Source organism: Amblyraja radiata, chromosome 20, assembly GCF_010909765.2.
Source record: "Amblyraja radiata isolate CabotCenter1 chromosome 20, sAmbRad1.1.pri, whole genome shotgun sequence".
NCBI classification, from domain to species: Eukaryota; Metazoa; Chordata; class Chondrichthyes; order Rajiformes; family Rajidae; genus Amblyraja; species Amblyraja radiata.
Window position 1 is genome coordinate 29212395 of NC_045975.1, and position 14305 is coordinate 29226699.

Sequence of the window (14305 nt, forward strand, 5' to 3'; positions counted from 1 at the left end):
TCTCTTGACTGTCAGTCCGAAGAAGGGTCTTGATCGTTGCTTTCGTCCGTTTGTCCACGCGTTCGCTCGCTCTTGGTGCCGGCGCTTCTCCCCTCAGACTCCGACACACACACACACACACACACACACACACACACACACACACACACACACACACACACACACACACACACACACACACACACACACACACACACACACACACACACACACACACACACACACACACACACACACACCCCCCCCAGGGCGAAGGATGACAACAAATGTGTCATGGTAGCTATCGAAAAAGTACGGAAATGGGAAGGGGGAAATTAAAAAAAACACCCAAAGGAAATAGATGTTTAACTAAAAAAAGGGGGGCGGCGATCGTTCCGTGTCCATGTCGGAGGGGGGGCAGGACCGGCCTTAAGCCGATTGGACAAATTGCTCCCAATTGGGCCCCACGCCTAAGGGGGCCCTGCGCCAGAGTAATCTACTCTTGGCTCAGGTAGATCTACCCCGGGTGGAGGGGGAGAGCGGGGTGGAGAGAGAGTAGAAGGGTGGAGGCGGAAGAAAGGTGTGGAAGGGTGTGAGGGGGAATGGAGAAGGGGGAGAGGGAGAGGGGTAGTGGGTCGTTCCCTCACGGTCCCGGGGCAGCGTTCCCGCCCCTCCAGTCACTGTGCTCATGCACACAGCCCCGGCTCCCCCCCTCGCTCTCCCCGGGAGACGCTTGAACTGGGGTGGAGAGGGGGTGGAAGAGGAGGGGGAGAGGAGGGCGGGGGGGGGGGGGAGCGGGCATCAACCAACCAAAGGAGGAGGGAGGGTTGGGGAGGGGGGGGGGGGGTGAGCAAGACAGCGCAAACTTCAAAGTTGGTCAGATTTTTGAAGATTTTCATTAAAAACTCGAGAAATAAAGCATGACATTTTCAGATAAGGTGATTTTGGACTCCAGGGGGAAAAGTCTTTACTAAAAAATATGTAAAAATTTTACGGTTAATATCAATATCAAGAATTATAAATTCACATTTCAAAATTGGTTTTACAATGCAGTAGTCTGATTTTCAGTATTCCATACTGATATTTGAGAATACATGAGGTTGCATACAAAATAGTGATTTTTCAAAAATCCAGTTTCTGTGTAGTACGTTCTATTGCATTTATGTGAGAAATACCGATTTCCCCAACAAAATACTGATTTTCAGCCATCAAAATACGGAAATGCTGTGAAACTTGGCAGCTGCAATTATTCACAATCACATTGTGTTTGAGAATTCAAAATGTGATTTGTGATCTTGTTGACGAGTCATCATGGAATTAGTATTTGTTATAATAGTATGAGAGTAAAATAGGTTAGTTTGACGATCATAGTAATGTAAATGCACCATTTAGTTTGACTTCAATTTTCATGATGGAAATTGGTCGAACTAAATGTTGTATTCGCATCACTGTTCCATGTTGAAATTGATGTGATGTGAAGTTGTTAGGTCAAGGGAGTGGGAGATTGCAACCTTCACGTGTTCCGCCCTATTTTGATGAATGCAATCAACCCGGTGTGAACAATCAAATAAGATCAAATAGAACAAGTTGTCCTACAACTTTAGGCTGTGCACGCCATACGCAAGAAGAAGAAGTTAGGTCAGGAGGACCATTGAAGGTGCACTGCACACACTAACACAGTCGAACTGTAACAGGCAATCAAATCAACACACAAAATATTTTCTAAAAAAAAGGTTTACTTTACTTTCCTTTACATGCTCCTTTGTAACATTTTACATAACATTTTACAACAGTACAACTTGATTATTAAAACATGGACAACTTAAATTCTTGATTTAAAAAAATGTATACAACAATGATCCCAAACCACCCACTCATTACTCTTGACTCAACTAAAATTATTTTTGAAATATTGGTCATAAATTTGGAGCAAAAATGCTCCAAAATAAGGCTCAGAATGCACCAGAGAGCATCTAAAACCCCGGAGCTACCAGAGCCCTTTGCGCTCGTGATGCGCGCACATTATTTCACATTAAAAATTTGTAATCCTGTCATGCCACCCCTCTTTTTGAAAAGCTTCGTTCGGGCCTGTCTAAACTAAACTAAACTACTAGCAGGAGAGGTCAAGAATTAGACTTAAGATAAATGAAAAAAAACTGAGACTGGAAAATTTATGTTTGTATAGTATATTATTAACATGATTCCACACAGTGTGGCCGTTTAATGTACAAATCAAGAACCAGGGGACATAGGTTTAAAGTGAGAGGGGAATAATTTAATAGGAACTCGAAGGCACCATTTTCACACAAAGAGTGGTGTGTATATGGAATGAGCTGCCAGAGGTGGTAGTTGAGGTAGTTGGGGCAACATGTCTGAACTATACTATAACAATATTTTAAAAGACATATGGACAGGAACATGGATAGGAAAGGTTTGGAATGATATGGAAAAAATTGCGGGGCGGTGTGACTAGTGTAGGTGGGGCATCTTGGTCGGCATGGGCAAGTTACGTTGAAGGCCCTGTTGCCACGCTGTACAGCTCTATGACCTTGATTCTAAATGCCAGTCAGGAATTTATACCAGTTGCATCCTTTTCTATGTGGAAAAAAAGTTTGACATCAAGGAAATGTGTAAGTTATAAAATATTCTCTTGCTGGATAGTTCTTCTGGCAATTAAACTCATTTTGGTGCAGTTGATTTTTCACTTGTTTATTTATGGATTGTTGGAAAACCTCATTAGAACTGAGGGACTTCATTGCCATTGTTTCATGCTGTGTTACAGAGGTTGCGGAGTGAGTCTGATTTATCCCTGACTCCAGAGCAATTGGAAGACGTCTTTGATAGCTTGGACCAAGACAAGAATGGTTATTTAACACCAGTAGAATTCAGCATGTGTCTCGGTATGTACCATGACTACCATTGAAGTGGCCTTTATCCATGTTGAAGTAGTTGGGGGGGGGGGGGGGGGATTGGGGCATTGGGAAATTGGTGGTATGATCAATATATGCATTGAAATGAATCAGTCATGTTGTTATATGTACTAGTCATGTTGTTAAACGTTGTTGTATGTAAAATTGCCCCTCAGGTTCCTATTAAATCTTTGCCCTCTCACCTTAAACCTATGTCCTCTAGTTCTTTATTCCCCAACCTTGGGAGAAGGACTCTGTTCATTCATCCTCATGATTTTATGCACCTCTATAAAATGATCACTAGGTCTCCTACGCTCCAAGGAACAAAGTCCAAGCTTGAAATATACTGCAATGTGAGGTCAAACGACTGGGATCTAATTTCCTAAACTAAATGTCAAAATCCATTCTAGTATTTAGTTATAGATAGGGTAGACAGTCAGAACTTTTCTCCCAGGGTGGAAATGTTGAAGTCCAGAGAGCGTAGCTGTAAGGTGAGAAGGGCAATGTTTAACGGAGATGTGCAGGGCCACGTTTCTTTACTCAAAGAGTGGTGTGTTCCTGGAACACACTGCCAGGTTGGTGGTGGAGGCAGAAATAATAAGAAGCTTTTGGATATGCGCGTAGTTATGCGGGCAATGGAGGGATCAAAGTTTACGGGGGAAAGGCAAGAGAAGGGGTTGAGAGGGGAAATTAGATCAGCCGTGGTTGAATGGCGGCATAGACTCGATGGGCTGAATGGCCTAATTCTGCTCATATATCTTATGGTCTTATAGGATATAGATCATGTGCAGGTAGAGGAGATTAGTTTAGCTTGGCACCATGGACTCTGTGGGCCTATTCGTGTTCTATGTTCTACAATCGCAACAAAAGGTTATTGATTTTAATTGATTGGCTGGAAAAGATTCAGATGAAAATCTTCTGTCGACTAAGGTGCCCATCTAGGTCTTGTTCCATTTACCTGCACTGACCCATATCCTTGTAAACACCTCTAACCATGACATTTCTGCAGCTGAAATGTGCAGGAGTCATTATTTGAGGTAAACACCTGATTCTTTTGAGAAAGTCTTGAGGAAATATTTGAATTGGTGAATGACATGAGACCCTGGGGAGAGGCCAGGCCATTTTGCCAACCGTGAATAATATCCAGGAGCTTATATCCAGCAGATGCCGTAATTTATTGTAATGGCATTCAGTGAATTTAAAGAGGCGGAAAGAGATGAATAGAATAACAGCCATCTGTACTTTTGTTCCCGATACAAAAAGCAGACCCACTCTCCAGCCTAAATAAAAGCAAAGATAGTGTCTGCAGTACAGCTTAGTTCCAAATCAATGCTTCCTTCAATTGGAAATGTTCTTTCAACTCCCACACGGTTACAATGAAAGATCCGGTGTAATATTTATGCGTGTACTTTGAATAGGACATGTTACCCAATGATGGCCTGCTGTGGTTAGACTCCAGTGGCAACACAGACAACTCTGACTTAATTACGGGTTTCCTTTCATCCCTCCGGTGCTACTCCAAATAGATACAATGGAAATTAGTCGTGGAATTAGCATGCATTTTTAACTTTTGATTTTGAGTTTAGTTTAGTTACGTGTACAGTGAAAAGCTTTTATTGTGTGCTGACCAGCAGGTGGATAGATAATACATGATTACAGTCAGGCTATCCAGAGAGTACAGATACGGGATAAAAGGGAATAACGTGAATAGCGTTTAGTGAAAGATAGTCCAAGGGTCTCCAATGAGGTAGATAGTAGCTCCGGACCTCTCTCTAGTTGTTGGTAGCATAGTTCAGTTGCCTGATAACAGCTGGGACAAAACTGTCCCTGAGTCTGGAGGTGTGGTTTTTCACACTTCGATACCTTTTGCCTGATGGGAGACCGACCGGGATGCGACTTGTCTTTGATTATGCTGGTGGCCTTGTCACTGTAAAGGCCAGAGTGGGTTTAGGATAGCGTTGGTGTAAGGGGATCGCTTGTTGGTGCGGACTCGGTGGGCCGAAGGGCCTGTTTCCGTGCTGTATCCCTAAACTAAACTAAATTAAACTGTGAGGCATTCAGGTCATTAGGGGGAGGGGGGGGGGGGGATAATCCTTGGGTTATTCTGCTTTGCAAAACAGCAGGTCTCCTACAATCCTCTACTGAATGCTTGATGATACATCTACTGCAGCCAAATAGTAGAACAGACCAGACTACTGTCGAGAGGTGACTCATACTGATTAAACATGACAAGTATAATAACTTAAACTTATTGGTGGAATTATCACTTTGCCTGGCTTGCACAAGATATAGATAGCAGCAGGAGTTGGCCATCCAAGACCAATCTTTCACCTCCTACACAAACCCCATATTCCTTGAATTTCTTAATTTCCAAAAATCAAATGTAACTTGAATATAACTTAGCCTCCACTGCCCCGTTCAAGAATGATCTCCAAGACTCTCTGCCCTCTGGGTGAAGAAGTATTTTCTCATCTTGGTGGTGCAGGGGTAGAGGACAATGCCAGAGGCCTGGGTTTGATCGTGACCACGGGTGCTGTCTGTACAGAGTTTGTACGTTCTCCCCGTGACCACGTGGGGTTTCTCCGGTGCTTTGGTTTCCTCCCACACTCCAAAGACGCACAGTTTTGTAGGTTAATTGGCTTCAGAAAGGATTGTAAATTGCCCCTAGTGTGTAGGATAGTGCTAATGTACGGGGATTGCTAGTCAGCGTGGAGTTGGTGGTCTGAAAGGCCCGTTTCCGCGCTGTATCTCTAAACTGAACTATACACCGCCATCTAGCAATCAAAGCCCCATGCTCTACTCCCTCTTCACTCACGACTGTGTCCCTGCATTCGACACCAACACCATCGTGAAGTTTGCAGACGACACAACAGTGATTGGGCTGATCACCAACGGTGATCAGCCCAACAGCCGACGGGCTGGATCTCCCAGGAACAACGGAGCTGAAGCTGCCGACTTTGAGGGAATCCCCGTTCGTTACGGAGCTGGAGCTGCCGTCTGTGAGGGAATCCCCGTTCCAGCGCAGGTCCACAGAAACAGCAGGTACAGCAAGTACAGCACCTGGAGACAAAGGGGAAGCCTCCATTGTGTCCGGAAACGTGGCCGTCGGGCAGGACTTCAGGTCAGAATGAAGCGCAGGGGACTTCGGCCCCCTCTCCCTACTATCCTACTGGCTAATGTACAGTCCCTTGAAAACAAAGTGGAGGACTTAAGGGCAAGACTGCTTTATCAAAGGGAGCTGAGGGAATGCTCTGTGTTCTGTTTCACAGAGACATGGCTCACCCCCAGCTCCCCAGACTCAGCGGTCCAGCCTGAAGGGTTCTCCATCAACCGCATGGACCGTACCCTGGCATCTGGGAAAGGGAGAGGAGGGGGCGTCTGCCTCATGGTCAACTCTGCGTGGTGTTCCGACGTGGCAGTCCTGTCCAACTCCTGCTCTCCACACCTCGAACATCTGGCGGTGAAGTGCTGTCCCTTCTACCTCCCGAGAGAATTCACCGCCGTTATCCTGACCGCGGTCTACATCCCACCCCAGGCAGACGTCCGTCTGGCACTGGAGGAGCTGCAGGCCGTGGTCAACAAACACCAGACGTCTTACCCCGAGGCATTTACCACCATTGCTGGGGACTTCAATAAGGCGAACCTCAAGAAATCACTCCCCAACTTCCACCAACATGTCTCCTGCTGCACCAGAGGACCTAACACCCTCGACCACTGATACACCACCATCAAGAATGCCTATCGTTCTATCCCTCGCCCTCACTTCGGTAAATCCGACCATGCCGCGGTGCTGCTTCTTCCTGCCTACAAGCAGCAATTAAAGAGCGCACCCCCAGAAGTGAGGACAGCATAGAGCTGGTCGGGGGGGGCAGAAGAACAACTCCAGGACTGTTTGGAGTCTGTAGACTGGGCAATGTTCAAGGACTCGGCAACGGACTTGAACGAATATGCCACAGTCGTTACAGACTTCATAAAGAAATGTGTGGAGGACTGCATCCCTACAAAAACCTTCCGAGTGTTTCCCAATCAGAAACCTTGGATGAACTTTGAGATCCGCACTCTCCTGAAGTCCAGACACAGGGCATTCACCTCCGATGATACAGTGGCCTACATGAAGACCAGATACGACCTTGGTAAGGCCATCAAAAAGGCCAAAAGGGACTTCTGCTCCAAACTGGAGGACGAGACAGATGTTCGTCAGCTGTGGCAGGGTCTGAATGCAATCACCTCCTACAAGGCAAAACCAGGAGGCAGCTCGATTGCCGGTGTAACATCACTCCCTGACGAGCTCAATGCGTTTTACGCACGCTTTGACAGGGAGAATACTGATGTGCCTTCCCGATCCCCCATTCGCTGCGATGGCATTTCAGTCTCAGTCACAGAGGCCGATGTCAGGAAATCCTTCAGAGGGGTGAACCCCCGAAAAGCACCTGGTCCTGATGGTATACCCGGTCGTGTTCTAAAAACCTGTGCGGACCAACTGGCGGGAGTTTTTACGGACATTTTCAACCTCTCACTTCTGAGGTCTGAGGTCCCCACCTGCTTTAAAAGGGCATCAATTATACCGGTGCCCAAGAAGAGTAAGGTGACATGCCTCAATGACTATCGACCAGTGGCACTAACGCCGGTGGTGATGAAGTGCTTTGAGAGGTTGATCATGGAGCAAATCAACTCCTACATCGACAAAAACCTGGACCCACTGCAGTTCGCGTACCGCCACAACAGATCAACGGTGGATGCGATCTCGCTGGCCCTCCACTCCGCACTGGACCACTTGGACAACAAAAACTCATATGTCAGGCTGCTATTCATTGATTACAGCTCGGCATTTAACACAATCATCCCCTCCAAACTGGTTACCAAACTCGCAGAACTGGGTCTCTGCGCATCCCTCTGCAACTGGATCCTTGACTTCCTCGTCCACAGACCACAGTCTGTTCGTATTGGTGGAAATGTGTCAGCCTCAATAACAATCAGCACGGGAGCACCTCAAGGCTGCGTGCTCAGCCCCCTGCTGTACTCACTCTATACCCATGATTGCGTAGCGAACCACAGTGCGAACTCCATCATCAAGTTCGCTGACGACACCACTATTGTGGGACGTATCACTGATGGGGATGAGTCAGAGTACAGAAGAGAGATCGAGCAACTGTCCATATGGTGCCAGCGCAATAACCTGGCCCCCAACACCAGCAAAACCAAGGAACTGATTGTGGACTTTGGAAGGAGTAGGAGGGGGACCCACAGCCCCATTTATATCAACGGGTCGATGGTTGAAAGGGTCAAGAGCTTCAAATTCCTGGGCGTGCACATCTCTGAAGATCTTTCCTGGTCCGAGAACACTAATGCAATCATCAAAAAAGCACATCAGCGCCTCTACTTCCTGAGAAGATTACGGAGAGTCGGATTGTCAAGGAAGACTCTCTCTAACTTCTACAGGTGCACAGTCGAGAGCATGCTGACCGGTTGCATCGTGGCTTGGTTCGGCAATTTGAGCGCCCTGGAAAGGAAAGGACTACAAAAAGTAGTAAACACTGCCCAGTCCATCATCGGCTCTGACCTTCCTTCCATCGAGGGGATTTATCGCAGTCGCTGCCTCAAAAAGGCTGGCAGTATCATCAAAGACCCACACCATCCTGGCCACACACTCATCTCCCTGCTACCTTCAGGTAGAAGGTACAGGAGCCTGAAGACTGCAACAACCAGGTTCAGGAATAGTTACTTCCCCTCAGCCATCAGGCTATTAAACCTGGCTCGGACAAAACTCTGATTATTACCAACCACTTTCTGTTATTTGCACTATCAGTTTATTTATTCATGTGTGTATATATTTATATCATGGTATGTGGACACATTTATCTGTTTTGTAGTAAATGCCTACTATTTTCTGTGTGCTTAAGCAAAGCAAGAATTTCATTGTCCTATACAGGGACACATGACAATAAACTCACTTGAACTTGAACTTGATGAAACAAACTACAGAGCGGAGGTGCAGAACCTGGCGGACTGGTGCGCCAATAACAACTTGGCACTAAACACCTCCAAGACCAAGGAGCTGATTATTGACTTCAGGAGGTCCCATTCTGGAGAATACGCCCCAATCTCCATTTACGGGGAAAGTGTGGAGAGAGTGTCCAGCTTTAAGTTTCTGGGCACTCACATTTCAGAAGACCACACATGGTCCACAAACACCGCCGCGCTGGTCAAGAAGGCACAGCAACGACTGTTCTTCCTGAGGACATTAAAAAAGACTGGTCTGCCCCAACAGCTGCTGACAACGTTCTACCGCTGCACCACAGAGAGCATACTAACGTATGGCATCTCAGTGTGGTATCTCAGCTGCACGGAGGCGGAGAGGAGAGCTCCTAAGCGCGTCGTCAACAGAGCACAGCGGATCATCGGGACAGAGCTACCAGCCTTGGAGGGCATCTACCACACGCGGTGCCTCAGGAAGGCCCTCAGCATCCATAAGGACTCATCACACCCCTGCCACGGTCTGTTTCAACTACTTCCCTCCGGCAGACGTTACAAGGCCTTCTACGCCCGAACCTCCAGACTCAGGAACAGTTTTATCCCAAGAGTTATAGCGGCTCTGAACCGGCCCTAATGAGTGCCCCCCCCCCCCACCCACCCACCCACCCCCTTTGGACAGTCTCCCTCAGATGGTCACGTCAATCAATTCAGCTTGCTTATTTATGTATTGTATTTATTTACCTTTCTTGTACGTCAGTGGAGGTGCACACTAAATCTCGTTGCACTGACGTGCAATGACAATAAAAGATATTATGATTATTATTATCATCAGAGCTGTAATAATCATAAAATGTTCTTGCTCTGATTCCTCTGTGATGCCCATTCACCAGCTGGCAGGGTAACACCTTTACTCTGGAAGCTTTGGCCCTTATCTCCTTCTAATTGCTTGTTGTGTGAACAGGTTTGACTCACTTTCCCTTTGTTCATTGATTACTGCTCAACCTCTTACTATCTCCAGCCTCCCCTCCCCCATCAATCTCAATCCTCCATCAACCCTCCTCACCTGGATCCACCTATTGTTTGTCCGAAGAAGGGTCCAGACCCAAAACGTCACCTATCCATGTTCTCCAGAGATCTTGCCTAACCCGCTGAGTTACTTTAGCACTTTGTGTCCCTTTACTGAGTCATGGAGTCATACAGCATGGAAATAGGCCCTTCGGCCCAACATACCAACCAGGATGCCCCATCTCCACAAATCACACCTGCCTACATTTGGCCATATCATTCTAAACCTTTCCTATCCATGTACCTGTCCAAATCCTTTTGAAATGTTGTGATAGTACCTGCCTCAACCGCCTCCTCTGTCAGATTATTCCATACACCCCCTTATTGCTCACCATTTCCTGCTTCCTCTCCTCCTTCCCACTTATATTGAGTGTTTCCCCATTACACACTCATTTTGAAACAGAGTCTTGACCCAAAACTTCACATCCCTTTGCCCCGCAGATACAGCCTGACACGCTGAGTTCCTCCAGCAGTTTGTTTTTATGGCTCCAGAGACCAGCTGTCTACTCTGTGTCTCCAATTCGCTCTGAGGGCTTTAGGTGTGATCTCCATCCACTTGCTAGTTGTGTGACGTGATGTGATTCACATTCCCTCATTCACTTTAAGAAGTGCCCTGACACGAAAAGTCACTGTGTACTCCAGAGATGTTACTTGGCCCACTGAGTTACTCCAGCATTTTGTGCCATTTTTTGTAAATCAGCATTTGCAGTTCCTTGTTTCCAGTTCTTCATTCTCACTTTGTTTCTTTTCATTTCTATGATTGCCTCCACTGAAGCACCCAGACGTTATCTGAGACCCACACCACCCTGGCTGCACACTCATTTCACTCGTGCCATCAGGAAGAAGGTGCAGGAACCTGAAAACTTAAATGTCCAGGTTAAGGAACAGCTTGTGTAGGAAAGAGCTGCAGATGCTGGTTTAAATCGAAGGTAGACACAAAATTCTGGAGTAACTCAGCAGGATAGGCAGCATCTCTGGAGAGAAAGAATGGGTACCCTTCGAGTCGAGAGATGAAGAAGGGTCTCGACCCGAAACGTCACCCATTCCTTCTCTCCAAAGATGCTGTCTGTTCCACTGAGTTACTCCAGCATTTTGTGTCTACTTCAAGGAACAGCTTATTCCCCTCAGCTATCAGGCTATTAAACTCCAACCTCCAAATAAGCTTTGAACTACATAGACATAATAATAATAATAATAATATCTTTTATTGTCATTGCACGTCAGTGCAACGAGATTTAGTGTGCAGCTCCACTGATGTACAAGAAAGGTAAATAAATACAATACATAAATAAGCAAGCTGAATTGATTGACGTGACCATCTGAGGGAGACTGTCCAAAGGGGGTGGGTGGGTGGGTGGGGGGGCACTCATTAGGGCCGGTTCAGAGCCGCTATAGCTCTTGGGATAAAACTGTTCCTGAGTCTGGAGGTTCGGGCGTAGAAGGCCTTGTAACGTCTGCCGGAGGGAAGTAGTTGAAACAGACCGTGGCAGGGGTGTGATGAGTCCTTATGGATGCTGAGGGCCTTCCTGAGGCACCGCGTGTGGTAGATGCCCTCCAAGGCTGGTAGCTCTGTCCCGATGATCCGCTGCGCTCTGTTGACGACGCGCTGAAGACATGATGGCAATGTCACGCACACATACACACATGTGTGTATATCTATATATATTTTTTTTTTGTGTGTGTATATGTGTGTGTGTATATATTTTGTTACGTTACAGCCTTATTTTAAAATGGATTAAATTATTTTTTTAAATCATCAATCCACACACAATACCCCATAACAAAATAGCAAAAACAGGTGTTTAGAAATTTTTGCAAAGTAATTAAAAATAAATAACTGAAATATCACATTTACATAAGTATTCTTCCCTTCACTCAGTACTTTGTTGAGGCATCTTTGGCAGCGATTACAGCCTTAAGTCTTCTTGGGTATGACACTACAAGCTTGGCGCACCTGTATTTGGGTAATTTCTCCCATTCTTCTCTGCATATGCTCTCAAGCTCTGTCAGGTTGGATGTGGAGCGTCGATGCACAGCTATTTTCAGGTCCCTCCAGAGATGTTCGATCGGGTTCAAGTCTGGGCTTTGGCTGGGCCAATCAAGGACATTCACATGCTTGTCACGAAGCCACTCCTGCATTGTCTTGGCTTTGTGCTTAGGGTCGTTGTCCTGTTGGAAGGTGAACCTCCGCCCAAGTCCGAGGTCCAGAACGCTCTGGAGCAGGTTTTCATCAAGGATCTCTCTGTACTTTGCTCCGTTCATCTTTCCCTCGATCCTGACAAGTCTCCCAGTTCCTGCCGCTGAAAAACATCCCCACAGCATGATGCTGCCACCACCATACTTCACCGTAGGTATGGTATTGGCCAGGTGATGAGCGGTGCCTGGTTTCCTCCAGACGTGACACTTGGCATTCAGGCCAAAGAGTTCAATCGTGGTTTCATCAGACCAGAGAATCTTGTTTCTCATAGCTTTTGGCAAACTCCAAGCGGGCTGCCATGTGCCTTTTACTGAGGAGTGGCTTCCATCTGGCCACTCTACCATAAAGGCCTGATTGGTGGAGTGCTGCAGATATAATTGTCCTTCTGGAAGGTTCTCCCATCTCCACAGAGGAACTCTGGAGCTCTGTCAGTGTGACCATCGGGTTCTTGGTCATCTCCCTGACCAAGGGCCGTCTCCCCTGATTGCTCAGTTTAGCCGGGCGGCCAGCTCTATGAAGAGTCCTGGTGGTTCCATTTATGAATGATGGAGGCCACTGTGTTCTTCGGGACCTGCAATGCTGCAGAAATTGTTTTATACCCTTCCCCAGATCTGTGTCTCGACACAATCCTGTCTCAGAGGTCTATGGACAATTCCTTCATCTTCATGGTTTGGTTTTTGCGCTGACATGCACTGGCAACTGTGGGACCTTATATAGACAGGTGTGTGCCTTTCCAAATCATGTCCAATCAATTTAAATTACCACTGGTGGACACCAATGAAGTTGTAGAAACACTTCAAGGATAATCAATGGAAACAAGATGCACCAAAGCTCAATTCTGAGTGTCTGAGTAAATGTGATATTTCAATTATTTATTTTTAATTACTTTGCAAAAATTTCTGAACATCTGTTGTCGCTTCTTCATTCGGGGGTATTGTGTGTAGATTGATGGAAAAAAAGAATTTAATCCATTTTAAAATAAGGCTGTAACGTAACAAAATGTGAAAGAAGTGAAGGGGTCTGAATACTTTCTGAATGCACTATATATATATATATATATATATATATATATATATATATATATATATATATATATATATATATATATATATATGTGTGTGTGTGTGTGTGTATAAAGTTGTTGGTAGTAAACTGTTCCTGAACCTGGCTGTTGCAGTTTTCACACTCTATACCTTCTTCCCGGTGGCAGGAGTGAAAAGAGAGTGTTGCCAGGGTGGTGTGGGTCCTTGATGATGTTGGCTGCCTTTTTGAGAGTTCCCTTCGATGGTGATGGTTTTACTGCTTATTTGAATTTAGGATTTGCATTGTCAAAGTTAGAATTTTTTTTTTTAGCTATTATATTTCCCTCGAACATTCAGGTCAATTCACTGGCATCAAGGTAGTGCCAACTGCGGAAAACCTAGAAAACTCGAGGCATGATGAAACGTTTGAATCGGGCTGGTCAGAAGAGCTTGATATGGTCACGGATCAGGAAGAGAAGCGATTTTGTTTCATGATGCAACAGCTGGGAGCTTCGCAGATCTTTGAGGAGTAAGCACTTTACAAATCTGCTATTCATGTTCATTTTATTTCTTGTGTCTAAGAAAAAATAATATTAGTACCTGATTCGTCATAGTTCAGCTGGTACAGAAATCCAAAGAAAGTACAGTTCAGATAAGTGAAGGAGATTTTGAGAGCTGATTTTCAAGAATTTATTATTGTGATAAAGAAAGGGCCTTTTGACCTTTCATTGTGTTCAAGACAAATTAATTGTGTTTAATTCAAAGTAATATTTATTCAAGGCCTCTGGAAAACCTGGTCCAGATTATTAATTTGATCATGTAATCAGGTTATATAATGAATATCTAACAACTGGTTTTATGATTGAATAGGAGTATGTAGCTGGCCTTAAAATTGATCCAATGTTGATCATAGTACATAGAACGTACAGCACAGGAGTGGGACACTGGCCCACAATGTTTGCAGCATACATGATGCCCAGTTAAACTGATCTCATCTGCCTGTACGTGATCCCCCCCATCCCCATCCCCATCCCCATCCCCAGAAAGGATTTCCAGGCCCCCACCACTTCCTGTGTAAATAAACCTGCCCCGTGCATCTCTATTAAACTTCCCCCCTAGAACCTTATAACTATGTTCTCTAGTGTTGGATATTTCAACCC

General features: G+C 45.7%; 1 protein-coding gene across 1 annotated transcript in view; it reads left to right on the forward strand.

The window, feature by feature from the left end:
* LOC116984793 (EF-hand calcium-binding domain-containing protein 4A-like) overlaps positions 1-14305 on the forward strand; it is a 123938-nt gene that overhangs the window by 43593 nt on the left and 66040 nt on the right. Inside the window, exons 3-4 of the mRNA XM_033039171.1 lie at positions 2762-2879; positions 13503-13674. Of these exons, the coding sequence (XP_032895062.1) occupies positions 2762-2879; positions 13503-13674 (290 nt within the window). The remainder of the gene's footprint in view (positions 1-2761; positions 2880-13502; positions 13675-14305) is intronic.